Below are 23,509 nucleotides of genomic sequence, written 5' to 3'. Positions count from 1 at the left end.
TGCATTACACACACAGTGTAGCCTATGGAATGATGAAGTATCTTGTGCTGAGGTGGTGGTATACACAAAGTGTCAAAAGTATTCACATTCATTACTCAGGTAGAAGTATAGATATTGGGGTTTAAAATACTTCTGTGGAAGTTGGGACATTTTGCTTGAGATCTCTTGAGTCTCTGCACAGATCATCTTCGTACTATATTACATATGTCTGCTAAGTTCTTCATGGAATGTGGCGTGTTCGTATGCAGTTGTGATAGATCATATAAACCAATAGTATGAAATATGTTAATTCATACTTGCCTGTTATCTCTATACAGTAAGCAGTACATTATATACAATATCAGTTTCTTTCACAAGAGAGCAGTGATTTTTCCACATTGTCTTTTTTGCCACTCAAAATGGCATTTTACGACATGTTTTCTATCCAAATGCAGAACATTCTGACGTCCTTGTTTTTGCTTGGGGTACCCCTACCAATTATATGTACTTTTTTGTTTATAAAAACAGCTGCACATATCAAGCAATTTAGTAAGATTAGTAGTAAGTAAGATTATTTTAAAAATCTTTAGTAAAAACATTTAATATTCTGTGAAAGAGGTCTGTGAATCTTGCCATAGTATTATCTATACTTGTAAACAGTAACATGTTTGTTTTATTTACTTTGAATGTCAGTTCATTTTAAAAGCACTCTGTTTTGTTGAGGGGTGGAATTTTATCTGTAAACAGACTCAAGGGGCTCTCTCAAGTGAGAGCCCCAGATCAGTTGTTAACCTTGTAGTGGTAAAATATCAAGGTAGTTAAAATAATTTTAGAAAATCAAAATGCATCGTTGAACATTTTAAAATGTTCAACCAGATTTGTTTTATTAAATGCCAACTTCTGCTAAAATTGTCCACTGTGCCATGAAATTATAAACTGATTAAGCTGAGAAACTAAGAAATGTGTAGTAGTAGTGAAATCTGATAAATATGATAAATAATCAATAATAAAGAAGTCAATGTCTTAAGACATGAATGTATGTATAGGGCTAAAGATTACCGCTAAGTATGTCACGTAGACTATGTGACATACTCAGCTGTAACCTTTACCCATACATACATAAATGTCTTGCTAGGTCAGCCAAATTGATGGACTCACAGTTGAGGTTGAGTAAAGTACATGAGATATGCAGGAGACTGATAGTAGTACTTAGTGAATACCTGACCTGTATAACAGAACTGTTGTTTAAGGATGTGTTGCTGCTGTGTGCTTTACTGTATTTTTTATTGTAGGTTTGAAAGTTTATGGCCATGAAGAGTTGATATATGGAAGAGTCAGTAGCACAGAGGTGACTTCCTTCTTTGAGCTATTGATTACCAATACTGTAGAATATATCAGTGTAAAGTCTACAGAGTAACTCCAGCTTGGCAGATGCAGTGTTTGTAGAGGAGAAACTTTGTGGTAAAGAACTAGAAATCCATTCATCACTCAGCCGAAGCGCCCATTCTCCCTCTAACACTGAGTTTCCCCTATAGTAAACAGGCAGGGACGTGTCTAGAAAGTGAATGAGCGCTGCTGTATGAGAACTGACGGCTCCTGCCAGCAGCAGCGCTGTGTGTGAGCGCGCGCACTGTCCTCACAGTAATGTCAGTTAATGTTACACTGGAATTACAGACGCGTGTACTTTCGACTGAGCGTCGGAGAGCGTGACATCCTCCGTGTTTAGGGCGGCTGGGCCAGGCTGAAGTCAGGATGACCGCGATTAAAATGAAGGTAACACACATTTTATTCTTCTCTTTTTATCTTCTCTTTTTTGGCCGGTTGATTGTATTTGTTTCGAAACAGTCGGGGGTGAGCTGGCGCCTCAATCTTTGGGAACGAGCTGAGAAATCACACCAGTGATTCTTTTTACTAGGCCTGTCACCAGAACAATACTTTTTGGATAATATATATTCCCAGGAATGCGATAACCAATATTATTGTCATTTTATAATAATATAATAGCATAACAAAGCAATTATAACCTTTTAAAGACAACAAAATAAAATAATTTACAGATATACAGGTGCTGGTCAACGAATTAGAATAATTTGAAATAGTGCAATCATGAAATTCTTTGAATGCATTTTTTGTGCAGAAAGCAAATCAGGTGTTCACCGCACCTGTCCTACTCGTTAGACTAATCACAGAACTCGTTACCTGGAAAAAAATTTGCTCAGCTGAGCTTTCCAAAAGGCCCATTTAGGCCATTTAACTGTGACACTGTTGTTTTATTGAATTAGAATAATGGAGAAACCGTTTCATTGAATTAGAATAATTTTTATTATAATTACAATCATCACTTTCTCAGTATTTTGTGGCTGCCCCCTTGGCTTGTATGACTGCCTGAAGTCTCCGCGGCATCGATTTGACCAGCTTGTCGCAAGTTTCCGCACTCACAGCTTCCCAGGCAGTGGCGATGTTCTGCTTCAGTTGGTCCAGCGTAGTAGGCTTTCTGTCGCGAATTTTCAGCTTGACGATGGCCCAAAGGTTTTCAATGACATTGAGGTCAGGCGAGTTGGCCGGCCATGCCAAAACTTCAAGCTGTTTTTTAGTGAACCAATCTTTGGTCGACTTTGCCGCATGAGCCGGTGCAAGATCCTGTTGAAATATGAAGTCTTCTTCGCCGAACTGTTCCTCAACAGTCGGAATCAGGAACGTTTCCAGAACATCTTGATATACGGCAGCATTGACAGTCTTCTTGAGGAAGCAGAGTTTCCCTACACCTCGAGCGGACATGCATCCCCAGACCATAACGCTCTGGGGAAACTTGACGGATCTTTTCACGCACTCGTGGTTGTAGGTTTCGCCACCACGACGCCAGACACGAGGACCTTGGTCACCGAAGGAGATGCAGAAGCGTGATTCGTCACTGAAGACCACTTTCTGCCAGTCTTCAGCAGTCCACTCGCCGTGTTCTTTGGCCCACTTCAGCCGTTTCTCCATTTGTTTCTTGTTCAGCATCGGTTTTACTGCTGGAACGCGAGATTTGAAGCCGAGTTCGCGCAGACGACGGTAAGTGGTTGATCTGGAGACGTCAGCGCCGGTCTGCTTGTTCCACAAGTCGGTGAGCTCGGAAGTGGACTTGAACCGGTTGCTGACTGCGATCTTTCTCAGCTGCTTGTTGTCGCGAGCAGAAGTTTTTCGGACGCCGGAACAGTTGGTGCGCTTGCTGCAGTTTTTCTTGAGAGCTTTGCAGACGGAAGACTGGCTGATGCCGAGCTGCTCAGCAATTTTAGTTTGGGTCAAGCCTTGTTGGCGAAGGGCTTGAATTTGAGCCACTATTCCGGTTGAGAGGTCGCGCTGCTTACCCATGATTGATTTTACAACTTAGAAATTCTACTCAACCCTGACTTTATACTGCACAGTGAACACTCTTCACAGAAAACAAAAATTCGAGCATTTATTCTAATTCAATGAAACGGTTTCTCCATTATTCTAATTCAATAAAACAACAGTGTCACAGTTAAATGGCCTAAATGGGCCTTTTGGAAAGCTCAGCTGAGCAAATTTTTTTCCAGGTAATGAGTTCTGTGATTAGTCTAACGAGTAGGACAGGTGCAGTGAACACCTGATTTGCTTTCTGCACAAAAAATGCATTCAAAGAATTTCATGATTGCACTATTTCAAATTATTCTAATTCGTTGACCAGCACCTGTATATACTTTATAAAAATATATACTTAATACTTCACCTACTGCATTCCACGTTGTGCGTATGGAGTCACATTTATTTAAGCACTGGTCATTGCATGACCAATATAAAATTCACTGTTATACACCACCTGGCAAAAGCCCTCTGCAGCACATCCCAAAGATTCTTAATGAGGTTAAGGTCTGGACTCTGTTGTGTCCAATCCATGTGTGAAAATGATGATGATATGCTCCCTAAACTGCTCTTTCACAATTCCAGCCCCATGAACCCTGGCATTGCCATTTTGGAATATGCCTGTGCCATCAGGGAAGAAATGAATCCATTGATGGAATAACCTGGTCTATATTCAGTATATTCAGGTAGTCAGCTGACCTCATTCTTTGAGCACATACTGTTGCTGAACCTAGACCTGATAATTTGCTTAGTTAAATCCAGGTGGAGACCTTTTTTGGCCAGGCAGTGTGTCTAGTCCAGTCACATGATCAGGACCACCTATCTTTTATGTAATTATGACTAGTCATAGGTTATCATTGATTTGTGTGGAATCTCACTCTCTCTTATCTATAATTACATGTTATCACCAGCACGTGTGATTCAGCTCATTGTTTCAGAACAGACCAAATTTAACAGGTCTAATATTAAAGGGGATTAGGAAAGCTATGTAATGAAGATGTACCCTTGAGGGTAATATCTTTAATGTAATTTTAGATATCTGCAAGTTTTCACTAGGGATAATAATATTTTTAATATCTAAAACTAGAATGTTTACTTGCATTAAGATAGCTGCAATGTATAAAAGTAAAAAAGAAATAGATGTCTATAACTGGGTTTTTTTGCTAGTAAAAATTTAATTACATACACTACACTGTCAAATGTACTCTCTCACCCATCCAAATCATTAAACCATCCAATTACTGATACACACGTGTATACAACCAAGCACGTAGGCTTGCAGACTGCTTCTATAAACATTAGTGAAAGAATGGGTCGCTCTCAGAAGTTAAATATTGGAATATATGAAATATTCCACAATCAACTGTCAGTGGTACTTCTACAAGTGAACATGACTGGGAACAAAAGCAACTTACTCTGTCAATGTAAAATGACAGAGCAGGTCAGCTGATACTGAGGTGCACAGTGCACAGGTTGCTCTGCATTCTGCTGAGTCCATCACTACAGACCTCCAAACTTTATGTTGCCTACTAGATTATCTTAAGAACAGCTCAGCTGAGCTGAGCTGAGCATCACCATCCAAGATTTAGATCACCAAACACAATGCAGGCGGGCTGATACTTTTGGAAATAAAGTGTATAATAGAGTGTAAACTTCTATATAAATCGATGGTAACACATAGTCAAAAATATGTTTGACATATGTTGTCTTAGTAATGTCAAAATGGGTTTATTGTTTTGATATTTGTGATGAGAATTTATACCAATAAAATGGCTTTATAGAAATCTTGAATTTGAACTTACTAATAATGGGTTATGTATTTTGTAATTATGGGTTATGTTATGTAATTATATTGATACAATTGTAGTCAATACAATAAAAGAGTAAAAGGATATGTTTATTGAGGAAACTGTACAACTGAATGGAGGCTTTAGTTGAGCTACCTCTAGATGAGACAGCTCTGTATGGCACAAAATGTTGCCCAAATTAGCCCATAGATGTCATAGATCCTTGACCAATGTGTATAGTGTGCAGTAGCTCCCTAGATCATCACACAAGCAGTTGGAGCAGTGTGTAACTTCACAGCAAAGGCAGGATTAAAGCGCTCCACACCAGGCCTCCATACTCAAACCTGACCATTGCTTGATCCCAAACAATCCCAATTTAGATCAGTCTCTAGCAGTCCAGGTTTCTTGTTTATGAAACCACTGCAAACTGAGCTAATAGTGACTGGCTGATGGGCGGCCTACATGGTAGGCAATTCATCACAATGATGCGCTCCCTTTTAATGTATGGCACCTGAGCAAACTGTCTTTAAGTGCATCGCACAAGCATGTCTAGTAGTTAACTTTCTCTCACCAAGAGGTACACTACCCAAAAGTAGCCTCTGAGATCCTGTTTTTACAACAGCAGGGGAAGAATCTGTACACCTACTTGTGGTATGACCCTAGTCTCATCAGACCACATTTGCAATTATTTACATATATTTTATGTCGCTTAATCTATGTGCATATTAATGGATGAGTAGCATGGTCATTAAAGGAAATTTTCTGCATTTTTCTTCCAATTTCTTGCCCAGGCCATTGCTCCTGCTGCCCAAGAGCAGTCCCGACCTCTCTTCTTGGAGCTGCTGTGTCGTAGTCTGATCATCCTGTGTGTGGTTCTCTCAGTGGTTCTGTCTTCCGTTGCAGTGTGTGATGGACACTGGTTGTTGTCTGACCAACGAATGTTTGGCCTCTGGTACTCCTGTGTGGTGGAGGACTCTGGTGCAGCACCTAACTGCAGCAGAAACGTCGGGGAAGGTCTGGACCCAGGCCTGAGTGTGTGTCGTTCTCTTGTCTCCTTGGCAGTGGTGAGTGCCATCTTTGGCCTGGAGCTGCTGGTGATATCCCAGGTGAGCGAGGGCCGGGCCTCGAGCAAGCGCTGGCGATTTGGATCATGGCTGATACTGTTGGCTGCATGCTTGTCTGCTGGAGGGATCTTGATCTTTCTGGTCCTGTTCTGGAAGCATGTTACACCTCTGGGCTTCACTCTCACCTTCTGCTGCCAGTTCACTGCAGCCTTCCTGTTCTTTCTCAACGGCCTGGCAGCACGGCACATCCAGAATATGGCGGATTTGCTTCCCTCCAGTGGTGATCTGGGGAAATTGTAGGCACTGACCACTCTGGATTCAGTATTTACGGGTGCTGGGTTATTGAGATAAATGGTTCAGTTTAAAGAACTGTGTACTTAATCACAATGTTTTGGAGTGAACACTCCTTTGTATGAACACTCCAGGTAGTTTTTTCAGTCATTTTAATCTGAATATTTTCTCAATTCTCAATAAAGACATTTTATTTACACTTTAACTTCATCTTTTCTATGGCAATAAACAATGTTACACTGATTTGATTGTTGAAATAAAAAGCAGCAAAAAACAATAAGAATTTATTTGCAAAAACATATAAGTGCTATTCTTTTATAAAACATACCTTTATTTGTTTTTGCAAATTAACTCTATAAGCAGAGCATGGAAAAGATCATAGAAACAAGCAAGGAAGAAAGAAGCTGTAGACATGAAACACACTGTGTGCATGTGTCTGTGTTAGCTTATGTTGTTAGCTCTGGCTAAGAGTGAGATTTGTGTGAGTGGCAGCCCACTGTGGCTCAGCGAACCGTGGTGCACTCTGGGATCACCATGGAAACGTTGTTTCTGCCGCCACCTTCGCCACCGCCTTGAAATTTCATGTTGAACCTGCCAAAGGTCAGATGTCAGAAATTACTGGTGGTGGTAAAAAAATACATGAAAAATCTAACCAACCATACGGAAGAAAATGGATTTTAGTATAAATTACTAATGTGGTTTGATCCTTTTCTAAGTTGTAAATCAATAACACACAACCAGCTGTACTATTTATAGCAGGCTAGAAAAAGTGTGTGGTCTCTGGGTAAAAGCAGTCCTCTTTACCACATTTCCTCTAGCTGTGAATAAGCAAATAATAATTTCAACAATGTTGAGGAGGAATTTTGGACCATTCCTTCCTGCAAATGTGTTTCTGTTCATCAACATACCTGGAATGCTTTGTGTGCACAACACTTTTGAGGAGTTACTCTGCCCTGGCCATTCCAAAACATACAGTACATCTTTTAACCCATGATTTACATGTGCATTTCAGGTCATTGTCTTGTTGCATGACCCAATGTCTCCACAGCATGAGGTCACGGACTGCTGCCTTTACATTCTCCTGTAAAATATTTTGCTGAATCTTTAAATGAACTGTTTGCTCTATTACTGCAAAGCATCCAGTCCCTGTGACCCTGCAAACCAGCTCAAAAAACATTTTCTCTACACTGTTTTGCTGTGGTCATGTGGCTTCCTAAAGCATTGTGGAATGTCCAGGTGGTCTTGTGCAAACTTGACAAAGACCACACATTTTTTTCTAGTTAAGCAGTTTTTTTTTTGTATGGTGTCCTTTTGTGGCCACCATTATTATTCAGTGTTTTTCTAATAGTAAACACATGTACAAGTGTTTTTGCAGTTTGCAGAGGGAGATTGGAATTGGGGTGCATTGTAATGTGGGGTCTTCAGCTTGTCCTCTTATGTCTTCTTAATGTTCTTTGCATTGAGTCATGGTTAACACTAATTTTTTCTGATCAGAAGAGCAAATTTCTGTAGCTTTTTTAATAGACAAAGCCCACACTTTCAATCTGATCAAATTATTAAAACTTTTTTTTGCCAATTATATATTGGATTTCATTAACACAGAGGTTCACATACTTTTTCTGGACTGCACTCTGGGCATTTAAAATGTACAATCATTCTGTGTGCAGTTTGTGTGCTATTCATTAGTTAGACTATGTTTGTTTTAATACATGTAACTTAAAGTTCAGCAGACCACATTTAGTAATTAATACAGAAATCCACTGTATTGACTACTGTACTTCCAAATGATTTGAGAATGAAACTTGATTATGTGATTTATCCAAACATGTCTGAATACATTGATCTCTTTGAGATCTTATATTTACATACTCTTTTAGAACTCAAAGTCGAAGGCATTTTAGAGTTAGACTCAGCATTCATTTCATATTTGTTAAGAAAAGAAAATCAACCATAGAGCTGCACTCTTGCTCTAAGATCAGCCAGTAAACAAGAGAGAGACAGAGGTGAAGGCTTACCTCTCCATTTAGAAAGCAGTATAGGAGCGCTACGATGAAGCCCTGCACAGAAGAACAGACACACAGACACTCAAACTGACACTTCTGAATGCCTGGACTGTAACCAGGCTTTTAAACGAGACCTGTTTTTTATCACCTGCAGCTTGCTAAGCACAAGGCAAAAAGACCAGAAAGGAATAGCACGATAACAAAAGGTTGAATTAGTTTAAAGTCCATAACTTTATAATTTTTTACCTCATGTAAATATTATTAGTGTGCGTGTTTTTGTGAGAATGACTGAGTATGTGTTGGTTTTAATAAAGTATGTCTGATTCCAAGTTTATTACCTGTGTGGAGGCCATAGCCAGCTCGATGGCGGTCCAGATCTGGAAGGTGAGGATGCTGACTTCGTCAGGGAAAAAAGCAAAGAGTGCATACTGCACACCAAACAGCGACACCAGCAGCAGCGTGGACTTAGCCAGCTTCCTATAGACACACAGCAGATGACCAGCATCACCATCATGACCCCTCATACCCCTTTCTTTGTGTGGTAATACTTGCAGAATTACCAATCAGTCTATTATCTATGTGTGTGTGGTAAGTGTCAGCTGTCATGAGATGACCTACCTGTGCTGTTTAAACTCGTTCCCAATCATGTCTGGAGCTCTCATCTTGCTCACAAGAGTCAGAATAATTCTTATAAAAAACAACATGTTAACCTGGATGACAAACAGAAAATTGATTATTATAAAATGATTAATGCAAGTAATACTGTGGTTTTGTGTTTGTGTGTGGCAGTCTCTAATATTGATACTTTCCGTAGTAGTCTTTCCAAATATAGAGAACACAGATGTTGTACTATTGTAACTTACTATTGTAAGTTAAGACCATGCCACATTGTGGCACAAGAAAGTGAAATGCAAACTCAGAAGTAGTTTGGGAAGATGTTCAGAGCGGCTTCAAGGTGGCACATGAAGCTGAGCCCCCAGCAGTTTAAGTAAATATAGTTGAAGAAATATATATATATATATGAGAAATGATGAGTTTCTTGTGCATTAAAACATACCCAGATCTCTTATCATGGGAGTGTAGCATTATATAGTGATCATTCATCCCCTGGAGAAATCTGGAATCAGGATTTGCTCTCTATACCTGCTCACAAGATCTTAGCTACAATCCTGAAAATTATACATTTTAATCATTTTTACTATATTTAAGTGTATGTGCATTTTTTCTAATATGATATCTTATTGTCTTGTTATCTCTTATTGCTGATATATATAGCCATTTACTTATGTGCTTGGGTGCTTAATTTTGCTCAGTACTACACATCAATACATTCACTGACTCTGGCAAAAGCATCTATATGATACTCACATTTATAAATATAATAACAGGAACTCTCATAATCCACCAGATCCAGCCTCTACCTCTTGTCTCCCAGCACCTGCACACAAATATACTCAGAACTTGAGTTGAAACAATTCTGCAAAAAAAGTGTGCCAACATTCCTCCACAGAGATGTGAACGACTCATTGCCAGTTATTGGTAAAGCATAATTGCAGCTGTTGCCGCCAAGAGTGAAAACACTTTTTTCACACAGGGTTAGATTTTTTTTTCTTTTTCTCGCCATTATAGGCAAGATAAACCCTTATTCAAGCCATAGATTTTATCAAAGACACTCACACTTGCTTGTTTTTGGGGGGGGGAGTATAATATTTATGCTAATCTAAAGACTAAACAGTTTAAACAATATGTACCACTTTACTACTTTCATGTAATACTTTAAACTGTAAAAGAAAGGACAGTTAAATGTAAAGTATAAAAAATGTGGGTTTCTTTTATTAGGTGAAGGGGTTGGGGTAACTCTGTAGAGGGATAAATAAAGTTTTATCACTGGCTGGCTATGAATGGTGGGACTCATTTCGAGAAGCCTGTATTAGAGGAAGTGAAGGACATTTGGGTTAACTGCATTCACAGCTATGTTATTGGTTTACAACCTGTTGCCTGTAATATCAGATAACGATGAGAGAATAAAATATCATTCTGTTATCATTTGACAGCAATCATATTCATATTCACTGATAGGGACAACAATGGCATTAATTCCTATTGGTTACCTTACAACAGAGCTGCGGCAGACAATTTATTAAAATGGGATAGATCTCAGTTATATAGAACACTCATAATGTCCTTAACACTTTAATTCCCTCACCAGTAAAAAACTATGAAATATTTCTTTGTACTTTTTTGGGGTGTGGAACAATGATAAAAATATTTTTTTTCTAATATTACCATTAATTAATTGTTTAAGATGACTCTTATGGTACAATCAGAACACAAAAAGGGCATTACAAAAAATAAGTGTAGGTTACATTTTCCCATCCATTAGAACCTCTAAAACTGTATAGTTCATAAAATAAGATCTACTTGTGTGGAGTGATTTATGATGCATATGTGACTATATTGATTTCTTCAGCATAACATACCTCTCTGCTGATATATAGGATATATTCACTAAAATGTGCTTTATATTTTTTAAGAATGTTATAGGGTTAAATTATCTTTAAACTTTATACTCAGATTGTGACTTACTGTATGGTTTGCGTATATAGCTATCAACTAACATGTAGTATTGAATCAATATGACTATGGCTCTATAGTAAATAAGCTAATGCGTTTAGGTGTGGCACAAATGAGAACAGCTAACACACAAATCAGAATGCGTCATGCTCAGAAGGCGCCATGATAGTCACTATAGACATGCACTGCGTGTTGCTGCAATTGACGTTATAGTCATTAAAAGGTATAATGATATAATGTATGTCCAAAAGCCTGTAAACATCTTTGCATCGATCATGTTCTGAAACTACTGGAATGCTGGTGCAAGGATTTGATTAGTGTTGTCAAATGTATAGGGCATGGGGTGTTAGGCTTATATGTAGCTGCTCTAGAGTGGCCCAATTTATTGGCAATGCTTTTCTATGTATCCTTTACAGGTGCATCTAAAAAAATTGAATATCTTTGAATAGTTACTTTATTTTAGTACTCCTATACTATATAAATGTATTACACACAGAGTGATCAATTGTAAGCATTTGTTTCTTTTATTGTTGATGATTATGGCCTACAGCCAATGAAAACCCAAAATTCAATGTCTCAGAAAATGAGTATATTATATAAGATCAATTGGTACTTTTGGCAGTGTGGCAAATCCTGCTGGAAAATGAAATCTGCATCTTCATAAAAGTTGTCAGCAGAGGGAAAAATGAAGTGCTGTACCATTTTCCGGTAAAACACTGCACTGACTTTGGGATTGATACAACACAGTGGATCAACACCAGCAGATGACATGTCTCTCCAAACCATCACTGAATGTGGAAACTTCACACTAGCCCTCAAGCAGCTTGGACTGTGTGTCTCTCCACTCTTTCTCCAGGCTCGGGTCCCTTGATTTCCAAATGAAATGCAACATTTACTGATGGTCAATGATAGTTTGGAGAACCATGTCATCTGCTCGTGTTGGTCCACTGTCAGAGCAGCTTCTACCAGGTGCCAAAAGTACCAGTAGACCTTATATAATATTCTATATATAATATAAAATGTTCTGAGATATTGAATTTTGGGTTTGCATTGGCTGTAAGCCATAATCATCAACAATAAAATACATAAATAGATCACTCTGTGTGTAATACATCTATATAATATATGAGTTTCACATTTTGAACTTGATTACTGAAAAAAAAAACTTTAAGTGTAGTAGAACAATTGCCTACTGATATTACCAATTAGAAGTTAGTAAATATGGACATGTACTGATGTACTGTATCTATGAACTCACCCCTCATTCTCCTGCAGGTATTTGGCCACACTCCAGACAGTGATGATGAGCAGAGGTGTGCCTAGGTAGACAGAGGCAGAGCCAGAGATTAGCTTTAAAATCACCTTAGTTCATCACACCAACTTTTGAACCCATTTGGGGTTGAGGTAAAGTTCAGGTAAATGTTATTGTAATCAATATTGACATACGTATGAGACAGTGTGTTTGTAAATGTTCAAATGTGAATAAGTTGACATTGGCATGTATGTGTTATTGTGTGGAAGATAAATGTGCTTGTGAGTGTGAACAAATGATCAAAACCGAGATAAGCATGATCCCATGCAAGTGTTTTGACACCCTTGTTTAAAGAAATTTTTAACAGTAAAAAAAAAATCCACAAACATGCACATTTTTCTCCATGTTTCAGAGCATAATTTGACTGAATTTAACATAACAGGTAAATGTGCCACAGCTGTTATACATGCCACATTGTAAGGGTTTTTTTAGAATTTCTGCATATAAAAGCTAAATGTGCATTGAATTATATGGAAGTTCGTTCTTTAAAGGATGTGGGCTGGCTAGACTTTAGGCTTAAAGTAACATTATGTAGCATTTTACCTATCTTAATTGTAGCCAAAAGAATAGAGTCTTTAGTCTGCACTATGTAACTTTTGTGAAGCAGGCAGACTATATTTGTGTATAATCCTGTAATATTACTCAACCATGTTGGTCTTCATGCTTCCTTTTTTCAGTGATGATCTCTCAGCTTGTCCAGAAATGCATGTGTAAAGTGTGCCCTTAAGTGGTGGTTCAAAGCATAAATTCCTACCTACTAAATGCAGGGGAACCAAGGTTGCCCTAAGTCATTTGGCTATAAATAAATACAAAATCTGCTTTGTGAAGTATTGGGGGTTCACAATATTTGGGAATGTTTGGATTTTTTATGTGATAGAGCCATATAGAGAGATAAGTTAACAGAAACCTTACCCCAGCCGAAGCTGATGTACCAGTGCAGGCGTTTTTTCTGGGAGTGCAGGGACAAGTGGATCAAGCTGTGAAGGTAATGACCTTCCACTAGCAGCCAGCTGTAGTTGGCCAGGATGCAGTAGTTAGAGATCATAAGCGCCACTTTGCAGCCGGGCTGGTAACACACACAGAGGCACATAACAGTAAGCATTTTATGAAACATGTTTATATTTAGGACATTTATAATAGTTTTACATATATTGTATATTTAAATACTAGTGCAACTCAAAAAATACAATATCATTGAAAATGTACTTTATTTTAGGAATTCAGTTCAAAATGTGAAATTAATGTGGTACATAGATATATTACACAAAGAGTGATCTATTTTAAGCATTTATTTATTTTATTGTTAATTATTATGGCTTACAGCCAGTGAAAACCCAAAAGTCTGTGTCTCAGAAAATTAGAATATAATATAAGACCAATGGTTTGTAGAGCCATGTCATCTGCTTGTGTTGGTCCACTGTGTTATATCAAGTCCAAAGTCATCTACACATGAGATTCATAGTTTGAACTGAATTACTGAAATAAAGTAACTTATAACTTATGGTGGAATAACCCTTGTTTTTAATCACAGTTTTCATACATCTTGGCATGTTCTCCTCCAACAGTCTTACACACTGCTTTTGGATAACTTTATGCCACTCCTGGTGCAAAAGTTTAAGCAGTTCAGCTTGGTTTAATTGCTTGTGACTATCTATCTTTCTCTAGATTTGGAAAAATTAAAGAAAATCATAATTTTCAAGTGGTCTCTTATTTTTGGCCAGAGCTGTATATCTATTATATTTCTTCAGATGGTCTATGCTTGTCATCAAGAGAAGAATACAGTGGCAAACAAATGTTTGGGCAGCAAAAATGTAAACTGTAAACATAAATTTATAATTTTCAAAGTTGTAAAATAGTAAAAATTATTCACTGTGTGTACATACTGGATGAGAGTCGCAGTGGTAATAGTCCTGAGAGTTGTGCAGCACTGCATCTCTGATGAAGATGAAAATAGCCCGCAGGATGAAGGAGAGAAAGAGCTGCATGTGGATAAAGTTGCGTGTGCAGTGGAGCTTTCTGAGAGGGGAGGACACATAATCAAATGTAACACAGTTAAATAACAATTCAGCACCAGTGTCTCTACTGAACAGAGCCTAGAGGGTTTAGGTTTGTAAGGAACACACAAACACCCACACTTGTACATACACACCTGAACATACACAGCAATGTGAGAGCGATGGTGAGAGAGATTAGTGAGACGCTGTATCCCACTGAGTACATGATCCTTACCCACATGAAGTATTCATGTGAGATCAGCACCTACACAAACACAGAACAATGTGCACACAGTTATTTGGAGTTACCCCATTTAACTGTTTTTTTTAACCTGTTTATGAGGGTTTATCATTTTTTTATAAGTACTGTATGTATTTATTTGATTTAGTTTTAGTATGAAAACAGCTGCTTTGTTATTACACTTAAAGAACAAATCTGATATGCTACATGCACATGTTCAAAAGTAACCAGACACTAGGTCTGGGTGATATTGTAAACAAATAAAATCTCAATTTTCTTTCATTATATAAAACATTTTTTAGTTCTCGCATGTTAACTGAAAAAAGGCAGTTTTTTATATCTGTAGCTGTGCCAAAACAGTAACAGTACAATCATTTGCAACTATAAAATATATGTAAACTATTTTTTTTAACATTTATTTTTGAGGGAGTAAAAAACAAGCACAATAAAACTTGTATGTAACCAATATAAAAAAAAAAGTTGGCTATTTTTTCAGAATAGTAAAAAGAAAGAAAATCTCCTCATATTTCACTTAAGGAAATATAATCAAAATAAAAAAAACAATGAGATTCCCTCTATTGGCTTCTATATGTAAATATGTACATTCTCGATTACCTGATGTTGAAAATCTCATTAAAACAGTAATTAGCATACCTGTCAACTCTCCCGTTTTGCCTGGGAAACTACCGTATTTTACTTCTCTTTCCTGCCGTCCTCCCGTATTAGTATTTTCCCGTAAATTTCCCTTATTATACTAAAAATTAAAAAATGTTATTATTGAGGCGACTGACCGCTGTGTGTTTCTTAACCAATCGTGGTGCCGGTTCAAGAAGAAAGTCCCGCCTTTCAGGAGAAACAGCCAATCCGCTTGCTGGTTTTGAGGATTAATTTTTATATATGTGTTGTGAATGTTGTGAAATTATTTTTTTAATAGTTCAGGGCTAGTTTTAGGGCTTGTTAGTGTAATTTGGTGTAATTTATTATTTAGAAGGGGTAGAAGAGATGGTTGAGCTGGAGAGAGAAAAAATGTGGACTGGACTGAAGTATTAATAAAAGACTATTATTTGTGTAGGCCCCTTAGGACTAATATTTATTTATGGATTATGTCTGTTCCATGTCCTTCTTGTTAAAGCTAATGATACTATTTTTAGGTCAACAACGGTCATTTTGCAGGATTTGTGAACCCATTTGTTCAATTTAAATCCATTAAAAAAAAAAAAAAAAATATATATATATATATATATATATATATATATATATATATATATATATATATATTTCCCTTATTTTTAAATCCAAAACTTGACAGGTATGAATTAGATTAACTAATTAATTCAGTTAACCTCCCAGCACTACCGCACACCCTTTCTAATTATTCTGGTACTTAAAGGTGCATTCATTTCTTATATTGGCATTCAACTACTTACACACAGACTGACAGTAGAATAGAATATTCTGGGACAGTTACACACGAGGCTGAGACCACCACACCCAATACAAAGTGTTAGCTAGAGGAGTAAAAAAAACATTACTGGGCTGTAAACCAGTGGAACTGTAATCTCCTGAGTGATGTAGAATCGAATAAGTTGAGATGAGCTAGAGTGGTGTTTGCTATCCAAATCTAATAATCCATCAGTACCTGACCTCACTAATGCTCTTGTGGATAAGTGGAGCAATTTTCCAACATCTACAGAAAAGCCTTCACAAGGGAAAACTGGCTAAAATCACTCTGGAAGAAATGTTCAATGAGGAGATGTACAGCTGGGTGAAGCTATGTACATGAGATATAGTTCTGTGTGTGTTTATTTATATATGTATTTAATGATATCTTAATATTAGGAGTACATAGAAAAATATATTGTGTAGAAATTAAAACTTTGAGTACTATAGGGTTTGACTGACTTCATGACACAATGACACAAAATATGGAAGAAAGTGTGTTTTCATAATATTCTTCGAACTACAAGGCACACGTAAAATCCTTTAATATTCCCAAAAATCGACAGTGCACCTTATGTATGAATTTTACCAGTCAGGTTGTAAGCAGCAGTGAAGCCACTCCGCTGAAGTACAGCGTTATTAAGGAGTTTCAGTGAATTTTCTTCAGCACAGAGGCTGGAGCAGTATTAGCATTAGCCGCTAACTACAGTGCTAGCCCTTTTGCCGTTCAGAGATGAGTATATCGGACTGTAGCCTGCCTGTTTACCTTGTTAAAACAAGCTACACGGGACAAACCACTAGCCGATAGCTTCCTAGCTTACTGGAACACTCAGGGCTCCTCACTGTAGCTCTGTCGGGTGGCATCTATTAGTGCTAAGCAGTGCTAACCGCGGCTAGCTCTGCTGTTAACCGTGTTAAAATACTGGAAATCTAAGCTTACTGTAAACGGAAGCGCTTTACTCACCTGACCTGCTGAATTAAAAGGAAAACATGGAGACCCTTTTTTCTTACTATTTTCATTTAAAATGTGCCTTATAATCTGGTGCGCTTGTGTATAAAAATATGGTAGACACTTTTTTTGTATATTTAAAAATTAAATGACTGTAGGACTGTGTACTTAAACATGTCTCACAGACATGCTGGTTGAGAGTTGGTGGAAAGGTGAACTTCATTCTGGAGTTCATGGACAGTGAGTGCATGTGCACTAGCAACACAGGAATTCTAAGCATTTCTGCTGTTTTTGGTGAGTTTATATTAGGCTGCACTCTTCTTCTTCTCTGTTTTTTTTTGTTTAAAAAATGTTTTTCCATAATGTAAGAAATGCAGCTGACAGGACACATTTTAAACAGAATACAGAATACCGGCATTCCTTCCTGAACTTCCTGAACACATATCAACAAATATTTAAACATGCTGTGTGTATATAAATGTTTCTAGAGTGTCTGATTTAAATAGAGCTGAATGGATCATACATTGTCTGTTGGACTGTGAAGTGTGTCGTTCAGTGTGTATCCACAGGCCATATCGTATGGTGGGAAAGGCTCTGACCAGCCAGCCTCTGTACAGTTTCTCCCCACATCCCCTGCAGATAAATTAATGAAAAAGAAAATAAAGACAAGTGAACATACTCTCACATGCCAAATGTCATGGGAGAGAAGTATGTAAATTGCTCACGTAGAGTTAGGGGGAAGGATTGGATGCACCCAGCCCTATATAAGTTTTGATGTATTATATTGTGAACGAGATTAAACAATGGCCAGTGTGCTCATGGCAAGGCAATGTGAATCATTGGATTTCAAGTGAGAACTTTCAGTGGATGTCAGATGGATGGGAAAAGTTGTGTGAACATTTCTCAGTCCACAGTGTCACGTATACAAAAAATAAATCTCAGATAACTTTACCACTCACAGTGGACACTGAAATAGGTCAGGGTAGTGTAAGGTTCTTTAGCTTCCTAGATACTAGTTCCTATCCCATCCCAACGATTTTTGTTGTTTAAAACAGTTATATACAGTGTACTGCATACACTCTGTCTCTACACAAATTTCTCATCAAGCAAATCCAGCTGTAAACTACGACCAGGATCTGTTTAGCTTCAATCTTACATGTTCTTAGATAGTTCAGAGCAGTGCTCACCTTTGACCCTGAGGAATTCGGGGCATGGCTTGTAGGCAGTCTCTCCCACTTGGGCATGGGGCCAACAGTTCAGATGGTCCCATAATGGCATGCAACCTGCAGGTGAAAAACCTGAGGTAAACAATGTTGTTTGATATCATAATTTCTTATCAGAAATAACAAACACACATACACAGAGAGAGATGCACACATGAAGTTGATGAAACTGCTTCCGTATGAACTTTAGCTTTTATGCTTTTTCCTACATTAAAAGGTTCATTACCCTCCGAGTTCGCCGATGAATCATGAGAAATACGGGTGATGTTTATGTGTCTGTTGTTTACAGGAAATATAACATCTCCATTAGAGCTAAAAATATCATAGAACTGTGAACACAGAACCAACATTTAGAAATGACTGTTCCACCCCCGCTGGTGCTTAGCCCTGACTGGGCAGATCATGGACAATAATGTGATAATGGATAATGTGAACTAAATGGGCTCCTCTCGCTTAGTGGCTGTAATTGAGTAAGCTTGGTCTCTGTGATACAATCAGTAAGGAGAAATCAGGAGCTGTGCGTACACATGCATGCTCAATATCAGTCAGAAGACACAGGAGCCTGATGAATGCTTTCCTCTTAAACACTACAGAGTCTCTCTCTCTTGCTCTCTCTCTCTCTTTCTGTATGTTTGTGTCTTCTGACGAATGGCAGGCAAGCATAGTTGCTTTGTTACTGTTATTGAAAGTGTGTTTCACACAGGCTCTCAGGGTCTCAGAGTTGTAGAATTGCATAATGAAGTGTCACAGGACAGTAAAGCAGACTGGAAAAGCTCTGTGCTGTGAATCAATGTCAGGAATGTCCAAGTCAGGATTCATATTTGACTTACGGCTGTTCAGCTGGGCTTTACCTGGTACTGACAGTACCATTCACTGGTGGAGCGTGCCTCTCACTGGTTAAGGTTAAAAAATAATGACTGCGATGTTGTCGTGTGGGAACTGACTGAGGTGGAGGGGGATTACATGTGTAATCTGATAACAGTGTGATTTATGCTACACAGTACTAGGTCATAGAGGCTATTTATCATACTTCCCCATCATATCATATTACAGCTTCCAAAGGAACCAAGATAAACGCTAATCATCAAGATTGCCCACTGGGGTACGTTCATGTGTTCAAACACAAACACCCACACACACACACACACAAACACGCTCACAATCATAAGCACTCAGAGTACAAACGTGTTCAAAAATGCATTAGGTGTGCTGGAGTGGACACTAATATGTATGACCACAGGCTATTTGTCCTCTATCTGAACCCCATGTTTCTCTTCCTCCTTCCCTTCTATATGTTATGTGCTTTTTTATGTGTTTCAACGAAAAAAAGAAAATAAATGAGAAAAAAGAATGAAAAAGATAAGACAAGACAAGCAGAGAAGATATGAGAAGAAAAAAGAAAAGGAAAAAAGATGAGAACAGGTGAAAAGAGAGAAGAATAAAGAATATGAGACAAGAGAAGAAAAGAACAGATGGGACATGGAAAAATAATAAAAAACAGGGAAGATGCAAGAACAATAATAGAACAGAAAAATAAAAAGAGAAGATAAAAAAATAGGAAAAGAAAAGAAGAGACAATGAGATTTGAAGGGAACAGAAGTGGAAGAAAAACAACAGAAAATAGGTTAGTGAAGAGAAAGTGGACAGAAGAGAAGAAAAACAAAACATAACAGAAGAGACATGAAGAGAAGAGAGGAAAAAAGAGGAACAAGAAAATGTATAAAAAATAGGAGCTTGGAAGAGGACAGAAGTGAGGAGAAGAAAAAAATGAGAGTTTTAAAGTGACGAGAAATAAAGAAAATTGTAAATAAAAGAGGAATTAAGAAAGGAGAGGAGATAAAGAGAGAATAGATGAAAAGTGAAGGGAAGGTAGAGAAGAGAAACAACAAGACAATGAAAAAGAAGAGACAAGAAGTTATACAAGAAAATAGAAAATGCAGTATTAGGACACTACATTACAACCACATAACAAAAGAAAATAAATTAGAAGATGCAAAAATATGTGAGAAGATATAAGAGGAGATAATAACAGAAGAAAGGGAGATCAGGTGGGCATGTGTGAGAGAGAACATCTTGCCTGTGAAGCTGAGATTATCTTGATTAATGATGTTGTGGCAGCTCTCCTCCTCTTTGAGCCACTGGATCTCTTGTTCACACTCTGAAGTGATGGCTCTTACCTGCAGTGCACGTAAACACGCACAGAGATCTCTGTTAGTCAGCTATTAGCTTGGTTACCTTGATTTCTGCACATTTTTAATTGAGCAGAATTTAGTAATCTTATAGTATTCTGTACACTGTGCAGTAACTCACATAAGGACACGTTTAAAAAAAATAGCATGCAGATAATGTTACTGTCCGAACAAATAATTTTAACCCAAAGAAATGTAACCAAATAATTTAGTCAATGAAGCAGGATTTTTGTCAAGTTTGTTTATCATCATTACCATCATCCTCATGGTAAAGTAAACAGAAGTTCTGTCTCAACATATGAGGAGAGAAAAAAGAGCTGACTAGAGAAAAGAAAAAGATAGGACAACAGAGAACAGATGAGAAGAAATATCAACACAGAAGAATAGACTAAAGAGAAAAAAAGAAAAGTAACACAATGAAAAAGAACAGAAGATGTGAGAAGATAAGATATACGATAATATGAGAAAAGAAGAAAAGACAAAAGAAAAGATGAGATTTAAAGAGGATGGAACTAAACAGAAGAGACAATGAGAAGAGAACATAAATAAGATGTAAAGACGAAGAGAAGATACAATAAGAAAATAAAACACTAGAAAAGTGCTGCATTAAATTTACTTGATTCACATGTAATTAGTTCAACATAAATAAAACATATTACAACACATTTATACTTGTATCAAATATAAACAAACAGGAAGGCAAGGCAGTGTAGATGTTATATCTTTGTTTCGAATGGAAACTAAATATTTTGTATAGACTATAGTTAGTATGTTTTTAAATGTGAAAAAAATGTACTACGAAAAATGAATTCTTGTTTTAACAGCTCAGGATTTCTTTCCAAATGGAAAGTAGACATAAACAGAAGTTCTGTTTCAAGAGCTGCACTGAAAGATCCAAACAACTCTCTCAAGAAAGAATGGGTAGTTTAGAAACATACCAAATAGAATTAGCTGAGCTTTCTTGTGTCTAGATATAGGGTTTAACAAGCTGTCAACAGAGAGAGTACATTGAGAAAGATTTATTAAGCTAAGAATAACTAATTTGCAGTAAAGTATTGAAATTTATTAAATAGCTTTAACAGCAGAGATAGATTGTTGCTGCACTAATGTCTTTTCCATTAAAAAATTCCACAGTTATTATATACACGGCCAGTGTTATATCAACACAAATCAACATAACAAATATGTATGTGTATAAACACATAGCCTACAGCATGATCATGGTTAGTCGTATTGTTTTTTTTTAAAGGTTGAGCAGCATATATAAAAATATGCTTTTCAACCAGTACACACAAAATCAAAAACCACATTTAATTAACTGGTCAGTTGGGCAAAGGCTGTGAACAGGAGGCCAACACTTGTGTCAAATATATACAGCTTTGGAAAAAAATAAGAGAATAAGAGACCTCTTAAAAATAATGAGTTTTTTTTATTTCACCCAATTGAGAATCTCTGGAATATAATCAAGAGGAGGATGATCACAGCCATCAAACCAAGCTGAACTGCTTGAATTTTTGCACAAGGAATGGCATAAAGTTTTTCCAAAGCAGTGTGTAAGACTGGTGGAGGAGAACATGCCAAGAACATGCATGAAAACTGTGATTAAAAACCATTGTTATTCCACCAAACATTAATTTCTGAACTCTAAAACTTTATGAATATGAACTTTTTTTTTGTTGCATTATTTAAGGTCTGGAAGCTCTGCTTTTTGTTAATTTGACCATTTCTCATTTTCTGCAAATAAATGCTCTAAATGACAACATTTTTATTTGTCTGTAATTTGTTAAATAAAATAACAATGTTTATTTTACTTAAACATACAAACTCAGAGAAACTGATTCAGAAACTTAAGTGGTCTCTTATTTTTTTCCAGAGCTGTGTGAGTGAATCCCTTTTATTACACAGTAGAAAAAGGCGGTCCACGTTCTACGGTTAATTGAGTTGATTAACTATCTCGTCTTCAGACTATAAAACAGTTTTTAGTGAGATACAACACTACTATATTAGGATCTGCTACTGTTAATGCCTGTCATTCCATTATCCCATTCTCAGCGACTGTCTGAACTCACGTGTGAACAGAAAGTGATGAAAACCGCCACCGCGGCTCTGCTCAGTCCCCGGAGCCTCATGCAGACTGCCCGTCCGGCCGCGCGCCCGCTCGCCCTGCTGCCGCTGCCTGGAGCCGCTGATTCACACAAGTCAACTACCTGCTCTCCTTTTAACAGCAGCGCTGAACATCTCTGACCAGCAGCTTTTCACACTTCTCCACTACACGCTCCAAAACACTCAACCAGCAGCGAGGAGATCTCAGCAGCACAGGACAGCAGCACGAGGAAACCAGCAGCCTCATCATCATTATCATTATCACACTAAACTTCAGATCTACTCCTTCTCCCACAACAACTCAAATACGCCGTAAAGCTGCGTGACTCCAGCCCTGAGGAAAGTTAAAGAGCTTTCCCCTCAGAACTCTACATCCAGCTCAGCATTCTCTGATGATTAATCCGAGAGTTGAGTCATACTGAAGGAGGTAACTATACGTGAGGAAGTAGAAGCTAAATGGCTTTCCATTACTTTACCGTTCTCAGCACACCACTCTCACCCCTCCTCCCTCACTCCCTCCTTCCCTATCGTCCTTTGGAGAAAGTTGCAGTGGGTCACAGAGATGATGATGAACAATATGGTTCCACATTTCCCCAAACATCCTTTACAGCTTATGTAAGATCCTCCAGCCTGGGTCCACAAGCCTGAAGAATGATAAGTTCAGCTCTGAATTATTCTCAGGGGACTTGCTCCTGCTCTGAGATCTTATGGAAGCCCATTCCCGCCACTTAATTTTTTAAAATAATCCAGGACATATTTTTATTATTATGAAGTAAACTGCTATCTCAATATTTTGACATACAACTTTGACATACATTTCAAGACAATGACTTAGTATCTTAAAAATATATATTTTTTTAGGTGGCGGGAATGGGTTTTCATAGAGATCTAGAGATGCACCGAAATTAAAAGTTTTTAGAGTGACAGAATGCATCATTCTGAACTGAATTCTTTTTTTTTTTTTACACTTTTCTTAACTAGTGCATAAATTACA

At 37.6% G+C, this 23,509-nt stretch overlaps 2 protein-coding genes across 2 annotated transcripts; one reads left to right on the top strand and one right to left on the bottom strand.

Annotated features, from left to right (window-relative positions):
• Positions 1-1,554: 1,554 nt before the first annotated feature.
• tmem37 (transmembrane protein 37) lies at positions 1,555-6,692 on the top strand. Its single transcript, XM_022680294.2, has 2 exons — positions 1,555-1,752; positions 5,924-6,692. Exons 1-2 carry the CDS (start codon positions 1,732-1,734, stop codon positions 6,494-6,496), a joined length of 594 nt encoding a protein of 197 aa, XP_022536015.2. The 5' UTR covers positions 1,555-1,731; the 3' UTR covers positions 6,497-6,692.
• Positions 6,693-6,736: 44 nt separating this feature from the next.
• On the bottom strand, positions 6,737-23,042 carry LOC103040190 (vasoactive intestinal polypeptide receptor). Its single transcript, XM_007261042.4, has 13 exons — positions 22,482-23,042; positions 20,301-20,400; positions 18,188-18,283; positions 17,524-17,633; positions 14,526-14,635; positions 14,260-14,392; positions 13,289-13,442; positions 12,323-12,383; positions 9,859-9,928; positions 9,109-9,200; positions 8,829-8,967; positions 8,503-8,544; positions 6,737-7,078 (listed from the first exon to the last, which is right to left on the bottom strand). The coding sequence occupies exons 1-13, from the start codon at positions 22,539-22,541 to the stop codon at positions 6,929-6,931; spliced, it is 1,317 nt and encodes a 438-aa protein (XP_007261104.3). The 5' UTR covers positions 22,542-23,042; the 3' UTR covers positions 6,737-6,928.
• Positions 23,043-23,509: the final 467 nt, after the last annotated feature.

This window comes from Astyanax mexicanus, chromosome 11 (assembly GCF_023375975.1).
Source record: "Astyanax mexicanus isolate ESR-SI-001 chromosome 11, AstMex3_surface, whole genome shotgun sequence".
NCBI classification, from domain to species: domain Eukaryota; kingdom Metazoa; phylum Chordata; class Actinopteri; order Characiformes; family Acestrorhamphidae; genus Astyanax; species Astyanax mexicanus.
This window is presented reverse-complemented; position numbering and strand designations above follow the sequence as displayed.